This window comes from Salvelinus namaycush, chromosome 1 (assembly GCF_016432855.1).
Source record: "Salvelinus namaycush isolate Seneca chromosome 1, SaNama_1.0, whole genome shotgun sequence".
Classification (NCBI taxonomy): Eukaryota; Metazoa; Chordata; class Actinopteri; order Salmoniformes; family Salmonidae; genus Salvelinus; species Salvelinus namaycush.
The window spans coordinates 61,018,662-61,036,998 of NC_052307.1; the positions used below are offsets into that span (position 1 = coordinate 61,018,662).

The 18,337-nt window shown below is 40.7% G+C and overlaps 3 protein-coding genes across 4 annotated transcripts in view; 2 read left to right on the top strand and 1 right to left on the bottom strand.

The window, feature by feature from the left end:
- Positions 1-1,016: 1,016 nt before the first annotated feature.
- LOC120046577 (UDP-glucuronosyltransferase 2C1-like) lies at positions 1,017-9,496 on the top strand. Of its 2 annotated transcripts, XM_038991936.1 has the most exons (3): positions 1,041-1,194; positions 1,569-1,717; positions 8,030-9,496. In XM_038991936.1, the coding sequence occupies exons 2-3, from the start codon at positions 1,604-1,606 to the stop codon at positions 9,494-9,496; spliced, it is 1,581 nt and encodes a 526-aa protein (XP_038847864.1). In that variant the 5' UTR covers positions 1,041-1,194; positions 1,569-1,603. The 2 variants fall into 2 exon arrangements, with proteins under 2 accessions (XP_038847872.1, XP_038847864.1); XM_038991944.1 differs by lacking the exon at positions 8,030-9,496 and having other exon boundaries at positions 1,017-1,194; positions 1,569-3,773.
- A 1,020-nt stretch (positions 9,497-10,516) lies between these two features.
- Positions 10,517-12,095, bottom strand: LOC120056076 (calcium homeostasis modulator protein 6). The gene is made up of 2 exons (XM_039004228.1): positions 11,565-12,095; positions 10,517-11,187 (listed from the first exon to the last, which is right to left on the bottom strand). Exons 1-2 carry the CDS (start codon positions 12,027-12,029, stop codon positions 11,035-11,037), a joined length of 618 nt encoding a protein of 205 aa, XP_038860156.1. The 5' UTR covers positions 12,030-12,095; the 3' UTR covers positions 10,517-11,034.
- A 1,368-nt stretch (positions 12,096-13,463) lies between these two features.
- The window catches only part of LOC120046587 (neuroplastin-like), a 41,690-nt gene continuing 36,816 nt past the window's right edge, over positions 13,464-18,337 (top strand). Inside the window, exon 1 of the mRNA XM_038991956.1 lies at positions 13,464-13,797. Within this exon, the coding sequence (XP_038847884.1) occupies positions 13,722-13,797 (76 nt within the window). The 5' untranslated portion in view covers positions 13,464-13,721. The remainder of the gene's footprint in view (positions 13,798-18,337) is intronic.

Here is an 18,337-nt window from a genome sequence, read left to right on the forward strand (position 1 = left end):
ATACAGCTTGCATGTTGATCTCTGCCTTGCATAGAAGCCTCTCTTTCTGCATGACCCTTTAAGATATCATGAACATCATTCATTTATGCCTAACAAAAGTAAGACATATGCTGTCATGTATAAATTTAACTGAAAGCTTAAACATCTACTCGCTTATTTTATCACTAACCTTCATCAGACATGCTTCCTCAGCCCTGTCAGCCTCCAGATTATTTTCCTCATTCTTGTCGGCTGTGTTTTGACATGTATTGTTATGAAACTCATATTTACAATAACTCAAGGCTTAATATGTGATTAATCAGTTTAAGTTTTCATTTGTTTGAACTGGTAAAATCTTCATTTCTGCTGGCACTGCCTCTCTTGAAGAATGTCCGTATATCCATCTAAGTTAGTCCTTAACTAGCCTACAGCTGAGAAATTGAGGATAATACAATGACATTGTGATCAACACCATGTCACATTTTCTACACATGACCAACTGAATGAAAGCAATTGAGTATGAAAATATATGTACATGATGTTACGTAATCTGTCTCATTTATAGCATGGCACAGATAGCAAAATTACATTAAATACAACGTTAATTAGATATCATCGCCACATAACTTATGTCGAATTTAAAAGACACCGTTAACGTTACCGTCCGTTACACTGTAATTTACAGGCAGCCTCGCATAAAAAGTATTGGTTAACAAAGCTTTGAATATGACCAAAGTCTATAGTAGTCGAGCGACGTCCCTGTTTTGTATATGCCCACTGTTTACATGAATCGCGCAAAGTTGCCTGTTTTAGTCATGTATTTGGTCACGTTTGCGTGGGTCAGACAAAAACACTCCAATGAGTGGTTGATAATAGAGCCTCCCACAATGGAGGAGATGGCTGCAGGACGAGATTGGTGAAGAGCAACTGCCGAAACTTGCAGTCAAAACGTGTTATCCCTATAACGCAATAAGGCGGTGACCGACTTGACAAAAGTGATCCGCTCGAACGCGCCCATTCTGTGTTATGACAAGTGACCTGTCTTGAAAAACCGGAGCGTTTGAAAATTGCGGGTGGGGCAACACGGATGTCTAGAGACTATACTATACTGACTTCTCCTTTCCGAGATTATTACAAATACGGACGAACTTATTTACAGGCATAATAGGCTTTGAAATAGTCTTCATTAACAATTGTTTGGATGAAAACCAGAACGTAAGCCTACAGTTAAATTCGTTTTGAATTTATGGATTCTGTCGTAACTTTGGTTGTTTACACTGTCAAGACAGATCGTTAATTTCGGAGCTACTGTAAAATATAATACAATGTTAACGTGTAACCTAACATTATGATGTAAGATAGGTTTCTCATCGGCAAAATCTACAGAATTTGACAATTTTCTATGGTTGAAGACAAATTTATATTGGAGAGAAAATGATTTCTCGGGAATGAAAGATTATACTGTATTACGTAATCAACCTTTTGACAAAACTTGTCTAAACTTTAAAGTAGGCCAATCAAGCCTGTTTTAATTATTCGCATGTCAAAACATGATTTGATTTATTTCACCTTATTTTTCTATATTTCAGGTCAAATTAATGCATGTGTGAAGCAGCTAGTGAAGATGTGTCTCCCTGGTATCTTCATTGTTACTCTTTTGACCCTCTCAATTCCTGCTGTCCATGGTGGGAAAGTCCTGGTGTATCCTCAAGACGGCAGCCACTGGGTCAACATGAAGGTCATTATTGAAGCGCTGCATTCAAGAGGTCACAGTGTGTCAGTAGTACGGCCATCAGACAGCTGGTACATCAAGGAGACCTCCCCTCACTACAGTTCAATCACAATTGATATTCCAGGTGGAGCTGATGAGGAATTCTTTAGCTCATTTGTGTCGAGACAAATACAGATACAGAGAGAGGGAAAGTCTGCGTGGACTCGTTTTAGTTTGGACATGGAGTTGAAGGACAGATTTTCTGAAATGCACCGCAAAGTGTGTGAGATGGTAATCCAAATGTTAGAGAATAAACAGTTGATGCAGTCTATTAGAGAAACCAAGTATGACTTGGTTCTGACAGACCCAGCGAATGGGGGAGGCGTTGTGCTGGCGCACTATTTAAATGTGCCCCTTGTTTTCAATGTTAGATGGACTATACATGGTGAGGCTCATTTTGCTATTGCGCCCTCTCCCCTATCTTATGTTCCATTTCCAGTTGCAGAGTTAACAGACAAGATGAGTTTTTTTCAGAGGGTCCGTAACTTCCTTGTTTATGTCATCAGGCAGCATCTGTACAGACAGACAGTGGGACCTCATTATTCAGCTTTGGTTAGTCGTTACTTTGGTCCTGAGGTCGACTACTTCTCATTGTTTCAAGCTGCTGATTTATGGCTCATGAGAGTTGACTTTGTTTTTGAGTTCCCTCGTCCCACCATGCCTAATATTATCTATATGGGAGGGTTCCAGTGTAAACCTGCCAAGCCTCTTCCCCAAGAACTGGAGGAGTTTGTTCAGAGTTCTGGAGAGCATGGAGTCATTATCATGTCTTTGGGGACTTTAATTGGACAATTTCCACATGATGTAGCTGATGAGATAGCTGCTGCTTTTGCCCAACTGCCTCAGAAGGTAATCTGGAGGTACAAAGGAGAAAGGCCAGCTACTCTGGGCAACAACACCTTACTAGTTGACTGGATGCCTCAGAATGATCTTTTAGGACATCCAAAGACAAGGCTGTTTGTAGCTCACGGAGGAACAAATGGGATTTTCGAGGCTATCTACCACGGTGTTCCAATAGTAGGCCTTCCTCTGGTGTTCGACCAACCTGACAATCTTTCTAGAATGAAAGTGAAGGGTGTGGCAAAGGTTGTGGATTTAGCAACACTAGATAGAAACATATTCTCCCAAGCCTTACAGGAAGTTCTGAATGAGCCGTCCTACAGGATGAACATGCAGAGACTCTCCAGGCTACACAGGGACGTGCCAATGGAGCCCCTGGACACTGCCCTCTTCTGGATTGAGTTTGTCATGAGACACAAAGGTGCTGCTCACCTGCGTACAGAGTCCTACAGAATGCCCTGGTACTCCTACCACTCTGTAGATGTAATGGTGTTTTTACTGGCTCTGGTGTTTTTTACTCTGTTGGCTTTCATTGGCATTATCAGATGTTTCTGTTGCAGGGCATGTTTGAAAATAAAAATGAAAGAGGAATGATTATGGATTTCATCTGTACAGAGTGTGGTACATACAATATCTGTACAGAGTGTGGTACATACAATATCGGTACAGAGTGTGGTACATACAATATCGGTACAGAGTGTGGTACATACAATATCTGTACAGAGTGTGGTACATACAATATCGGTACAGAGTGTGGTACATACAATATCGGTACAGAGTGTGGTACATACAATATCGGTACAGAGTGTGGTACATACAATATCGGTACAGAGTGTGGTACATACAATATCGGTACAGAGTGTGGTACATACAATATCGGTACAGAGTGTGGTACATACAATATCTGTACAGAGTGTGGTACATACAATATCTGTACAGAGTGTGGTACATACAATATCTGTACAAAGTGTGGTACATACAATATCTGTACAAAGTGTGGTACATACAATATCTGTACAAAGTGTGGTACATACAATATCTGTACAGAGTGTGGTACATACTTGTTTTCTCACTCATTATACTTTTTGTTCACGTGACAAATACAGTTGAAGTCAGAGGTTTACATACACCTTAGTCAAACAATTCCTGACATTTAATTATAGTAAAAAGTCCCTGTCTTAGGTCAGTTAGGATGACTACTTTATTTTAAGAATGTGAAATGTCAGAATAATAGTAGAGAGAATGATTCATTTCAGCTTTTACTTTCATCACATTCCCAGTGGGTCAGAAGTTTACATGCAATTCGACCATGAAGGCCTGATTCACACAGTCTCCTCTGAACAGTTGATGTTAAGATGTGTCTGTTACTTGAACTCTGTAAAGCATTTATTTGGGCTGCAATTTCTGATGCTGGTAACTCTAATGAACTTATCATCTGCAGCAGAGGTAACTCTGGGTCTTCCTTTCCTGTGGCAGTCCTCATGAAAGCCAGTTTCATCATAGCGCTTGATGGTTTTTGCGACTGCACTTGAAGAAACTTTCAAAGTTCTTGACATTTTCCACATTGACTGACCTTCATGTCTTAAAGTAATGATGGACTGTCCTTTCTCTTTACTTATTGGAGCTGTTCTTGTCATAATATGGACATGGTCTTTTACCAAATAGGGCTATCTTCTGTATACCACCCCTACCTTGTCATAACACAACTGTTTGGCTCAAATGCAGTAAGGAAAGAAATTCCACAAATTAACTTTTAACAAGGCACACCTGTTAATTGAAATGCATTCCAGGTGACTGCCTCATGAAGCTGTTTGAGAGAATGCCAAGATTGTGTGAAGCTGTCATCAAGGCAAAGGGTGGCTACATTGAAGAATCTCAAATATAAAATATATTTTGATTTGTTTAACCCTTATTTGGTTACTACATGATTCCAAATGTGTTATTTCATAGTTTTGATGTCTTCACTATTATTCTACATAATAAATAAAGAAAAACCCTGGAATGAGTAGGTGTGTCCAAACTTTTGACTGGTGCTGTATTTCTTTTTTGTTAGCTAAACAGGTGGGGCTCAGAACAGGTAGGGGCTCCGCCCCACCTGCCCTGAATGACAGGTCGCCACTGAGTAATGCATAATTAAAATAATTAAAATCCTTCTCAGACATAGCATAACTTAGCTGATTAAGTTTCATTCAAGTTTACCATGTAATTTATATCCCAGCCTTTACCCTCTTTTGTATTTGTCATACACGGGTGTGTGCAGTTTACTGCCCAGCCAAAGTAACTTGACCAGGCACATTTTTCTAATGGCTTTTGTGCTACTCCATTATCTTTACAAGATGAAGTATGCAATAAAGAAATTAGGTTTTAGTGTGTACAAGTGTGAAAGTCCAACCCATGAATATGTTAGAAACATGGACTTGACATAAAATGACTACAGTATGCTTTCATTTTCCCTGCCAGAGTAAACAGTACATCAGAGCATGGTATACATTTAAGGAAATATCAACTTGACAGATTGTATAAAAGCAATGAAAGGTAATATAGTTGAAGTCGGAAGTTTACATACACCTTAGCCTAATACATTTAAACTCAGTTTTTCACAATTCCTGACATTTAATCCTAGTAAAAATTCCCTGTCTTAGGTCAGTTAGGATCACCACTTTACTTTTAAGAATGTGAAATGTCAGAATAATAGTAGAGAGAATGATTTCTTTCAGCTTTTACTTCTTTCATCACATTCCCAGTGGGTCAGAAGTTTACATACACTCAATTAGTACACTGCTCAAAAAAATAAAGGGAACACTTAAACAACACAATGTAACTCCAAGTCAATCACACTTCTGTGAAATCAAACTGTCCACTTAGGAAGCAACACTGATTGAAAATAAATTTCACATGCTGTTGTGCAAATGGAATAGACAAAAGGTGGAAATTATAGGCAATTAGCAAGACACCCCCAATAAAGGAGTGGTTCTGCAGGTGGTGACCACAGACCACTTCTCAGTTCCTATGCTTCCTGGCTGATGTTTTGGTCACTTTTGAATGCTGCCGGTGCTTTCACTCTCGTGGTAGCATGAGACGGAGTCTACAACCCACACAAGTGGCTCAGGTAGTGCAACTCATCCAGGATGGCACATCAATGCGAGCTGTGGCAAGAAGGTTTGCTGTGTCTGTCAGCGTAGTGTCCAGAGCATGGAGGCGCTACCAGGAGACAGGCCAGTACATCAGGAGACGTGGAGGAGGCCGTAGGAGGGCAACAACCCAGCAGCAGGACCGCTACCTCTGCCTTTGTGCAAGGAGGAGCACTGCCAGAGCCCTGCAAAATGACCTCCAGCAGGCCACAAATGTGCATTAAAGGAATTTTCCAAGCTGTTCTGACCCACTGGAATTGTGATACAGTGAATTATAAGTCAAATAATCTGTCTGTCAACAATTGTTGGAAAAATTACTTGTGTCATGCACAAAGTAGATGTCCTAACCGACTTGCCAAAACTATAGTTTGTTAACAAGAAATGTGTGGAGTGGTTCGAGTTTTAATGACTCCAACCTAAGTGTATGTAAACTTCTGACTTCAACTGTATGTACTGTATAAACCATCTGAGCCTTTACATTTGGATGTATGCCAAGCCACTTTAGGGTTGTGAATGAACTAAATTGATTATTATCAGTGTATTCATTGATTTATTAATTGATTGATCAAAATCTGTACCTTGGACTGCCCTGCATGAGGATGTGACATTGTATAGTGAAGGTGTCATGTGGTGTAGTAAATAATATACACTCATAAATCCGGCTGTGGGCTATAAATCTAAGTCATACGGTTTCATCCTTGGTGTAGGAAGGGGAAGGCTTTATTCTGACTTCTGTGTTTCTCTTTTGCAGATTGACATTGACTGTTCTACTTAGTGGACATTTGTGGAGACGATAACTATTCTGGATGTGGATTTATACATCTTTGCGACCAGGAAGTTGAAACAGTGGTTATCAAGGTAAATTTACAGTATTGATCAACTAGAAAGAGCAACAACAAGCTAATTACCTTGGTAAATGTGTTCACCTTTTAGGCTACTACTACTACTGTGGTCAAATTATTAAAACTGCCTTGAAATAATTCCATTCTACTTACATATCTGTACCTACATATAATGCCTTCACTTGTTCCACATTTTGTTGTGTTACAGCCTGAATTATTTAAATAGATTGTTTTTGTCACTGGCCTACACACAATACCTCATAATGTCAAAGTGGAATTATGTTTTTGAAATTTTTCCAAATTAATTACAAATTAAAACCTGAAATGCCTTGAGTCAATAAATATTCAACCCCTTTGTTATGGCAAGCCTAAATAAGTTCAGAAAATGTGGTTAACAAGTTACATAAGTTGCATGGACTCACTCTGTGTGCAATAATAGTGTTTGACAGGATTTTTTTTATGACTACCTCATCTCTGTACCTCACCCATACAATTATCTGTAAGGTCCCTCAGTCGAGCAGTACATTTCAAACACAGATTCAACGACAAAGACCAGGGAGGTTTTCCAATGCCTCGCAAAGAAAGACACCTGTTGGTTGATGGGTACAAATAAAAAAAGCTGACATTGAATATCCCTTTGAGCCTGGTGAAGTTATTAATTACACTTTGGATGGTGTATCAATACACCCAGTCACTAGAAAGATACAGGCGTCCTTCCTACTCAGTTGCCGGAGCGGAAAGAAACCGCTCAGGGCTTAATGGCTGTGATAGGAGAAAACTGAGGATAGATCGACAACATTGTAGTTACTCCACAATACTAACCTAATTGACAGAGTAAAAATACAACACATTATTGAGTACCACTCTCTGTATTTTCAAGCGTAGTGGTGGTTGGTATCGTTAAGCACTGGGGAGTTTTTCAGGATAAAAAAATAAACAGAATGGAGTACTCATGTAAATGACATATTTCTGTATATAATTTTTTTATTCATTTCTAAACATTTCTAAAAACATGTCTTCACTTTGTCATTATGGGGTATTGTGTGTAGATCTGTGAGAGAAAAAATATATTTAATCAATTATGAATTCAGGCTGTAACACAACAAAATGTGGAATAAGTCAAGAGGTATGAATACTTTCTGAAGTCACTATTCGTATTTTTTTAATTCTTCAAGCTCTGTCAAGTTGATTGTTGATCATTACTAGACAGCCATTTTCAAATCTTGCTATAGATTTTCAAGCCTATTTAAGTCAAAACTGTAACTAGGCCACTCAGGAATATTCAATGTCGTCTTGTCATTCTAATTTAAAAAAATATTACATCTTTCCCAGGTCTTCTGAAACGATACGAGATGCATCAGTTTATATTAGTCTTAATCACACTCCTGGTCTTCTGTACACCTACTGTCCATGGTGGGAAAGTCCTGGTGTTTCCAGTGGATGGCAGCCATTGGATCAACATGAAGGTCATTATTGAAGCGCTGCATTCAAGAGGTCACAGTGTGTCAGTAGTACGGCCATCAGACAGCTGGTACATCAAGGAGACCTCCCCTCACTACACTTCAATCACAATTGATATTCCAGGTGGATTTGATGAGGACTTTGCCACAGTGTTTGTGGGTAGACTTCTGGAGATCCAGAGAGAGGGAAAGGGTGCATGGGCTCGTTTTAAACTGGAAATGGAGCTCACGGTAAAAGCCGGAGAGATGCATGAAAAGATTTGTGAAATGCTTACATACATATTTGAGAATAAAGAGCTGATGAAATCTCTCCAGGATGCAAAGTACGACTTGGTTCTGACTGATCCTGCTATGGCAGGGGGAGTTATACTGGCACACTACCTTAGTTTACCCGTTGTTCTTAATGTCAGATGGACCATTCACGGTGAGGGTCATTTTGCTATAGCTCCCTCTCCTCTTTCTTATGTTCCTATGGTAGGGGCAGAGTTAACGGACAAAATGACTTTTCTTGAGAAAGTAAAAAATGTACTGATTTATGTAATGAGCGCCGCTCAGATTGCACATGCTATTAGTCCACAATACACTGCCTTGGTTAATCAGTACTTTGGTCCTGAGGTCGACTACTTCTCATTGTTTCAAGCTGCTGATTTGTGGCTCATGAGAGTTGACTTTGTTTTTGAGTTCCCTCGTCCCACCATGCCTAATATTATCTATATGGGAGGGTTCCAGTGTAAACCTGCCAAGCCTCTTCCCCAAGAACTGGAGGAGTTTGTTCATAGTTCAGGGGAACATGGAGTCATTATCATGTCTTTGGGAACCTTAGTTGCACAGCTTCCTCGTGATTTAACTGATGAATTGGCTGCTGCTTTTGCCCAACTGCCTCAGAAGGTCATCTGGAGACACAAAGGAGACAGGCCAACTACTCTGGGCAACAACACCTTACTAGTTGACTGGATGCCTCAGAATGATCTGTTAGGACATCCAAAGACAAGGCTGTTTGTAGCTCATGGAGGAACAAATGGGGTTCAAGAGGCTATCTACCATGGTGTCCCAATAGTAGGCTTACCACTGATTTTTGATCAACCTGACAATCTTCACAAAATGAAAGCCAGAGGAGCAGCGAAGATCCTGGATATTTTTACAATAAGCAGGGATATCTTCCTCCAGGCCTTACAGGAAGTTCTGAATGAGCCGTCCTACCGGATGAACATGCAGAGACTCTCCAGGCTACACAGGGACGTGCCAATGGAGCCCCTGGACACTGCCCTCTTCTGGATTGAGTTTGTCATGAGACACAAAGGTGCTGCTCACCTGCGTACAGAGTCCTACAGAATGCCCTGGTACTCCTACCACTCTGTGGATGTAATGGTGTTTTTACTGGCTGTTCTGCTACTTATTATGCTGACTACTGTTGCAATCATCAGGTGTTTATGCTTCAGGATGTGTAGTAGACTAAAAATTAAACATGAATGAAATTATTTGAGAAGGCCATTGTGTATTGGCTTGAATAGCAAAACACCAATGACAAATACAGTACATGTTTCATTGAGAAAGCAAAAATGTAAATACATTATTTACTGGCAAGAGAGATTGATACCACTTATTAGCATAATGGATAGATGCCTACTTGACAGTGATGGATATTAGCATTGTTTTATTACATCTGCAGCCAAAAACATTTCATATGTATTATATTTGATCATATAAATGATGGCATAACTTCTGTTTTGATAGGCAAGCAAAGCAATAATATTGTATTCTGCACGTGTTACATCACTGTACAAAAGCCTGAGCTTTTTTTCATTAAATAAATCATTTATTTAATAAAACAATGCATTGCACAGAGAGACTGTGGGTATGAGCAGTTGTTACATTTTAATTTGTCCCTGGTTAAACCTAATATCCAGTGTTACACATGAGACGACTTATAACATGACTCCTTTTCAACAGTGCTACATGTACATATTCTGCTTAGTATGAGAGATATCCCTTTTCTCTGAACAATGTCAACTACTGCATGTAGTTTAGCTGGGCCTGGGTTTAGGCCTGGAAGTCAGTGGTCTGAGAGTGATGGGATGGGCCTCACAACAGGATGAGAAGGCCAGTCAAGAGAGGTACTCCTCCCAGACAGGGTAAAGACCAGTCCTTTATTGCATACCTGCAGATGGCCACAATGGGCACCATAGGAAGTGAAGTGCAGCCTAGCCCAGCCCAGCTGCAATATGGCCGTCAGATACAGTACCGGTCAAAAGTTTGGACACACCTACTCATTCAACTTTTTATTTATTTAATTTTTTTAAATAAGCAAAGCTGTTATCAAGGCAAAGGGTCGCTACTTTGAAGAATCTCACATTTAAAATATACGTATATATATAAAAAATATGTTTAACACTTTCTGGTAACAACATGATTCCATATGTGTTACTTCATAGTTTTGATATCTTCACTATTATTTTACAATGTAGAAAATAGTAAAATTAAGAAAAACCCTGGAATGAGTAGGTGTGTCCAAACTTTTGACTGATACTATATGACCTAGAACTGTGTCTGAAATGAGTCAAAATATATGTCTTATGTAGGAAATATACATGAGGTACTGACATCATGAAGCAACAAATTAAAACTGGCTCAACCAGTTAGTATAAAATTGTCTACATGACTGTATAAACATATATTTAATTGAAGGCAGGTCCAGGTATGCACGTCCCAAATTTTCCCACTGTTGCTGGGCCAAATGCGGTTGATGATAATGAAAGAAAAGCCTGCACATGGTATAGACGTATGTTCATGGTATAGACGTATATTGCTCTCATGTACATTCCATGGGTGCAGCATGCAACCATGTATGGGCTTTTCTTTCATTAGTTTCATGAAATGCAATCACTCTCTGAATGATAGTGTCATTGAAAATGCAAAAGGTAAATCCAAAAAATGGTAAAAGAAATCCCCCTCCCCAAATCCTTATTTACAAACAGAAAGAGTACTTTCAAACGGGGGGGGGGCCTGTCCTCTCACGTCGTCCTGGTTCTCAGAGAGCTCATCCTGAGCACGGTGAGCTCCGCTACGTCTGCATCCTGCACCTCAGACTCCTGCTGGCAGCTCTCTCTGATCACATACACTATGAGTCCCACACAGATGATTATGAGAAGAAATATACCTAGAACCTGATACATTGGGGGCAGAAATAAAGATTGAATAAGGTGAATAACATCCTAAATGTGACTGCAATGCATAGACTAGACATCTATGTCATTGATAACACACAACTCCATCACCCCACATAAGTAGAGTGCTTTGTAACAGTTAAGAGCTGTGCAGTAACATGAAGAGCTAGGGGGCATATGTATCAAGTGTTTCCCGAGTAGGAGTGCTGACTTAGGATCAGTTAAGCCTTTTAGATCTTAATGAATAAGATTACATGGACGGGGGGACCTGATTCTAGATCAGCACTCCCTCACTGAATCGCTAGCTCCTCATTCCACCTCATATAATGAAACATATGCATGTAACAATGTAGTGATATGCATGAAATGAAACTCACCTGAGACACAACAAATAGCTGCTGTGAGCGGAGCATTAGTTCTTGCGGTGTGACATCTCCCTCACTAGTTGGCTCACACCATTTCTGCGGTGCTGCTTTATCAACTATGACAAATCTGCCCTTCCAGTCTGTCATTGCACAAGCAAAGTACTGGCCATCGAGGAACAACAAGATCAGCCACACGATTGCAGGAACAAAACTGGAAAAAGACACAGTCTTCCGGCACCACGTATCGCACCTGCATCCTTGAATGATCAGCATCAACGTGAAGGCCATGACAGCAGGAATGATGAAGAAGGCAGATGAAAACACTCCGTTCCATTTAGGATTGCAAGGACACTCAAACTCCAGCTCCACCAGCTTCTCTAGTCCCATGAGGATAAATCCAAAAGCCACATTTGAGACCAGAGGACTGTTGCTAAGTTCATTTTTCAGTCTGGTAAGCCATTGTTGTCTACTATCCATACTAAATAGACCAAGGAATGAGAGTAGTAGAGGTAAAAAGCCCAACAGAGGGTGTACCGTTGTGAACACATTGGCAACAGTTAAGTGATGCGTGATTAACAGTTCTAGGGGTACGTTTTTCCCTCGGACAAAATGCCACACTTCTTCTCTCATTGGTTTTGAACAAAGGAGGGTGTGTCATCGTCACTGACCTTTCCTCAGCTGATTGGCTGGTGGGGGGTTTCAGGTGGGGTTAGATTTTAAACGTACTCTTCCACAGATAAACTAGAGGGAGGAGAGTAAAGTGGAGGGAAGTCCAGTTTGTTCTGCTATTGGGTGAGAAGACCAGCCATTTACAATACTTCCTCCAGCACACAAATACTCACAGTGCAATGGCCGGTGGATACTGTAGTGCGGCAGCAGTTGGTAGCAACTTTGGAATCAATTTCTCAGATACATTTAGCCACAGAATCAGTATTTGGACAGTACTACTTAAACAGTGTACGGATATTGCGTGTGTACTGTATACACACTGACTGAATGGGTTGCCATAGTCTGGCCTTTCATTTAGTATAGTGTGTTTTCCACTTGTTTCCAAAAAACATGAATATATACCCATTAAGTATATTGATTTCCCCACTGCTAATGTTCACACAACACAATTTACCCAGTATGATTCAGTTGAATTCTGGCTTCTATAATGAACCACCAGATGTCACCCATGTAACACCACTACACAGCTCTAGAATACAGGGATTTATGGGAGGCCATGTTAGTTAGGGTCTGTCTGATTGATACACAGTCCAGTCCAGTCCAGTAACCTGGATTCACTGTATCCTGGGTTATGTCTTCCGGTGAAATGAGCTGATATGTGTGGTTCATGGCAGGGTTGTTACCACCCAGTGACCTGTTTCCTATGTATTTACAGTATTATGATGGGGCATGGCTGCGAAGATTAAACCACAGCCTATAATTACATACCCTCAGGCAGGTGGCGCATTGATGATTTACCTGAATTCCTTGCGATTATAGCAATTATCAGTGTCTCTATAATTGTCATTGGTCAAGAGGTCTACTTTGAGATAAACCACCTGAAGTGGCCACTTTCTTTCTCTTTGTGTGCGTGTGTGTTTGCGCGCTCGCGTCTGTGGATGTGCATCTTGGATCAAGCTTTCCTGCGCCACATTTCGATGCTAAAAATCCATATGTCAATGGACTGTCCGTCAATAAAAACGATTGACTTAATAAATGTGCAATGGAAATCAAATTGATGTAGGCAATAATTCATGCATGTTCGGAATGATTGTTTGTAAAATGTACACCTTTATTTTGGGCACCAAAGGTCCTCGTTTCTATGAGCGCCAATGCGCATCGGTCTGCGCATCTCTGATCCTTCAGAACTACAACCCTGGACGCTCTCACTGACATCGAAAGACCTCTTCCGCAATCCGATGAAGGAGGCTCCGTTTATGGCCCTACTACATCGGCATCCCTGACGGAGCTGTCGGCCTGTCCCGGACCATTCCTTGCTGCCTTCATTTCGTTATTTTCCGGAGGACTTTACCTTTATAGCCTTCGTAGATCATTCTAAAGAACTCCGCATCCACTCTGCTATGCACCTTTAGACCAGATCTCTAATTCCCGCGATCAATATCTCATCTCCCACAATCGCCTTATCTAGTCCCTGCCTGGTCCTCTCACCGAACCCCAAGAATGCAGGCAAATGCAGTGATGTTGGCTGTGTTCCTTTTTGGAAACTTGATGCTGCATTACGTCTCGGCTCAAAACGGTAAGAATGAAGATGTGACCATGCCCGGGATTGTACACAATCGCAGTCAGACACAGTGTCTTCTAATTGTTCCAATGAGGAGCCTACTGTGACTCGAATATGTTTTTGATTAAGATTTGATGAAGGGGGCGTCTGTCATTTGACATAATGTCAAATATGAGGGCCATGGGCGCATTTACGCATCGCAATATAGTGTTTATTTGGAACAAATTCGTTTACATAACTCTGTTCACAGTATTTAGGGTGCTCCAATTTTTTACGACCATTTCCCTACGCACACGATTCTCAATTTCATAGTGTAAGGCAACGGATTGAAACTAGATACATATGCTATTGCAAACCAGAGCATAAATATGTTACAGCAAACCAGAGCATCGTTGTGTTTGCTTGGAATTTCCTAATATAAGCTGCATTAGATATTTCGTTCTGTTTGGAGTTAGTATTATATTATTATTATTTGATGGATACATTGGAATTCCTTAGTCTCCACGAATGATTTGTCTTCATTGATAAATAGATTACTGAATGCACAGATTGTTGACATGCATTGATTGTAGCATATTTTAGTATTCGGGATGTAAGTATTGTTATGCTGTGAAGAAGAGCAGCGTAATGCATTCCTAGCGTAATGGAGATGACTGTTGAAGAACCTGCCAAACAGTCTGCACGATTCAGGACTGTTAAGCCCATAGTCTCTCTCTGGCTAAAACACAACAAACAAATCATCGGGCTTTCATAAGTAAAGAGGTCAATGTTACACTTTATATGTGTCTGTGTGTGTGTGTGTGTGTGTGTGTGTGTGTGTGTGTGTGTGTGTGTGTGTGTGTGTGTGTGTGTGTGTGTGTGTGTGTGTGTCATTTCTACATCTCATGTGAATTAACAGGCAGACATTGTCATTGATATCATTCTTAGTGACAGTGTTGATATTTGGAAAGGTCATGACACGTTTTCTGCCCCCAAAATACAATCTTCATTATAGTAAACAGCATCTTTGGTTTCCTGGAAATATTAGGCACATTAGTTTCTCTCTGTGTGTTAGTGGAGTTGAGATTCTATTACATAATCCCTGTTGGCTCAAAGCAGAGTGTTGATAACCTCAAAACATATACACAACTTCCAACAAAACACATTTAGATTATCTGTCTGTAGCCTACATGTTTGAAGGTTATAATATCTTAATCCACAATATGATGAATAACCTTTCAAATGATTATCACCAATTACTTTCCACATTTGATTGATTTCAATTGTCTCTCCATGGGCCATCCAAGTTGATTTATTTCAGTCTTTGATGAACACACAGTCAGTCACAAGGGGCAGGATTGAGGGAGGCATAATTTGCTTGACATGAAGGATGTCTGAGCCTCCTCATCATTGCGTGTTAAGGGTTGCTTTCTCTGACATGCCCCTGATGGATGGCCAATCCCAGTAAATCACTTCTGTGACCCAGAGGGGGCACACCAATCAGAGGCAGCCTCTACACAAAACACAGGCTAATGCATGTTCTCAGAGCTGAGCTACTACCAGCTATTGTTATATTTTATGACAATAATTGTTTCAATTACAAAAGTTGCAATTTTGGATCGTGTTATAGGCCCATAGAAAACAAATAAAAATGCACTAGTCTATTCCTGCTAGCACCGACTTTGCTGATAACTACTTTGTTGAGGGAAAATCTACTTGCAACGATTGTGATATGTTGTTGTTTCACCTAACTATTTTAAGTCGCTCTGGATAAGAGCATTTGCTGAAGGACTGTTAGCACTGTGAACACAGAAAGATTGTAATATGAACTTGTACAGCAATAGTCACTCAAAGCAGAATAGAGAAATCCATCATTGGCTCTACTATTCTCACTACCAGAGTTGATGTCAATTCCATTTAAAATCAGTCAATTTAGGAAGTAAACTGAAATTCCAAATCTAATTTCAATTCTACTTTATGCTTCTCTATGAGAAAAACATTTGCGTTTCAGTTTGATTCTTGAATTGACTTTGTTGAAATGGAATTGCCACCAACCCTGCTTACTGCTAGTGTACAATGAGTGTACAAAACATTAGGAATGCCTTCCTAATATGAAGATGCACCACTTTTTGCCCTCAATTCGTCAGGGCATGGACTGTACAAGGTGTCAAAAGCAATCCACAGGGATGCTGGCCCATGTTGACACCAATGCTTCCCACAGTTGTGTCAAGTTGGCTGGATGCCCTTTGGGTGGTGGACCACTCTTGATACACACGGGAAATTATTGAGCATAAAACTCCTAGTAGCGTTGCAGTTATTGGACAGTCAAACCGGTGCACCTGGCACCTACTACCATACCCCGTTCAAAGGCACTTAAATATCCTCTGAATGGCACACATACACAATCCATGTCTCAAGGCTTAAAAATCCTTCTTTAACCTGTCTTCTTCCCTTCATCTACACTGATTGAAGTGGATAGATATAACAAGTGACATAAATAAGGGATTATAGCTTTCACCTGGTCAGTCTATGTCATGGAAAGAGCAGGTGTTCTAAATGTTTTGTACACTCAGTGTACATTCATTAATTGATCTGGTGGATGAATTATGTGTCTATGAGGACACGCTTTGATGGTCCCCATCCACAAAGTCAGATCTACGCCCTCAATTGTTTGGTAAAGCCCAAGTGAAGGCATTCCAGTCTTTGCCCAGTGTTAGTGCCCACTCCCTGGGTCCCATAGCGACACACAGGGCTCCCTCCACCATGGGCTCTGCTGAGACTCCCGGGAGCTGTGGGAGACAGACTGGTGCTACCTTGTCACTCTGTGTCTGTCTGAGCCTCACTGTAACTGGTGAAGACTGATACAACTCCTTTCTTTATTAGCCTACTGATGTATTACAGTTTATTAAAGTGATGTCGGGCTTTAGACACTAGTGAGATACAGTTCTGTAGCTAGATACTGTAACACATTTATGAGGCTGTTATATAAATGCAGTAATCATATTTTAATGGATGATATACTGATGCTATTTGGTCGCACAAATATGGGTATATCCTCCAAACAAATGATTTCATATTTCACAGTCTGGATTTAGTGTGAGTGATGTAACGTGGCAGGTATCACTATGTCACGTTTGATTTCCTCAGCAATATTTCAGATTCGGGGCAATGGCGTGTAAAGAAGTGTAATTATAACGGCAGGGGATTTAATCACAGTACAGTATGTGTGAAGCAGAGGAGGGAGCTGAGCTGAGGCCATTATACCTCTATATGCTTGGGGAGCCTGACCAACCATAGATGGCTGAGATTCAGCAACAGATATCTGGAGGACTGTAAATAGAATTGGTCCATTCTGCTCCCGGTCGCTATTTATAGAGCGGAGACACAGCACCCTGAGCACAGAGTACTGTGGCTTTAACGTCCTTTTGCGAAAGTGAGTCCATTAACCCTTAATGGATAGCAGCATCCCTGTGCACAGCCGCTTGGCTCTGTGAAGACTCACTAGATGCATGTGAACCATTTAAGCTCTTAAAGGGCCTCGTTCTTTTATGCATGACGAATGTGAAGAGGGGTTCTCTCCTGTCTCTAACCTGAAGATGCTGCTTATGGCAATGCACCATGGATAATCTCCCCCTATGAACAATTGAACAGGCATAACAGCCGTAATCAAGTTCAGGACATTTGTGTGTAGAACATCCTCTTTTTGAGTTGACAGAATACAGACCACAATGTAAATTCCTTTGATGTGAGTTACCAGTAGAAACATGAACCAACTCAAGCATCAACTCAATGCTGCTCTAAATGCGTCTGTTATCTTACTATAAGACAGAGAGCGACGACCTCTCATTATTTCTTCATGTAGTACAGTATTAGTAGGTTTGTGTGGCTCGGAGCCACAGACAGTTTATCGACACAGTCCCAGTTTGTATCACTAAACACATTTCATGATCAAGTTCCCTGAACCAGGGCCAGGCAACATTTATAAAAAGAAACCTAAAATGGCATCTCTCTTACAATTAATAAGGGATTCAATTAACGTAACTGCAAGGTACAGAGTAACTTGGTAATGGTAAGGTAATTGTAAGTCCATGCTGTATCACTGCCCATGTTCTGAGTAGCAGAGGACACATCTGTGAGACCGGAAAATGTGCTGTGGGACGTAAGCCAGTTCTTCCACTGAGTCACACTAGCCCACTGTGAAACATGATACATACTGCACCGATGGCAACAGCATCAGGCACCCCACAGCCTCCAACACAGTACACACCAGACATACTGTAGCTGCTGATGATGATACCCAAATGGAAGACGCTAGACGGAACTTTAAACAAAATGGAGACTTAATGTTGATATGTGGTTGTGTAGAACATTCGTTCTGGGAGATTTGTTTGTGGTTACAATATGTGTTGTCACTGTGTGTCCAGTAAAGAAAACCCCTAATTTGATAGTTGTTGTCACAAACTGTTATGGTGACATGGATGAGTGTCAGCTAGTCCTGTGGCATATGGTATCTTAACCATGCTAGCTTTGCACAGTGACAGAGGGCCCGGGTTGTCTGTCATCTTGACCTCTGAAA

Excerpts from the sequence above, each read along its gene's own strand:
- LOC120056076 (XM_039004228.1), bottom strand. The coding sequence starts at position 12,029 with ATGGATAGTAGACAACAATGGCTTACCAGACTGAAAAATGAACTTAGC. Across the intron at positions 11,188-11,564 it reads AGCTATTTGTTGTGTCTCAG|GTTCTAGGTATATTTCTTCT; the intron begins GTGAGTTTCATT and ends CCAATGTATCAG.
- LOC120046577 (XM_038991944.1), top strand. The coding sequence starts at position 1,604 with ATGTGTCTCCCTGGTATCTTCATTGTTACTCTTTTGACCCTCTCAATT.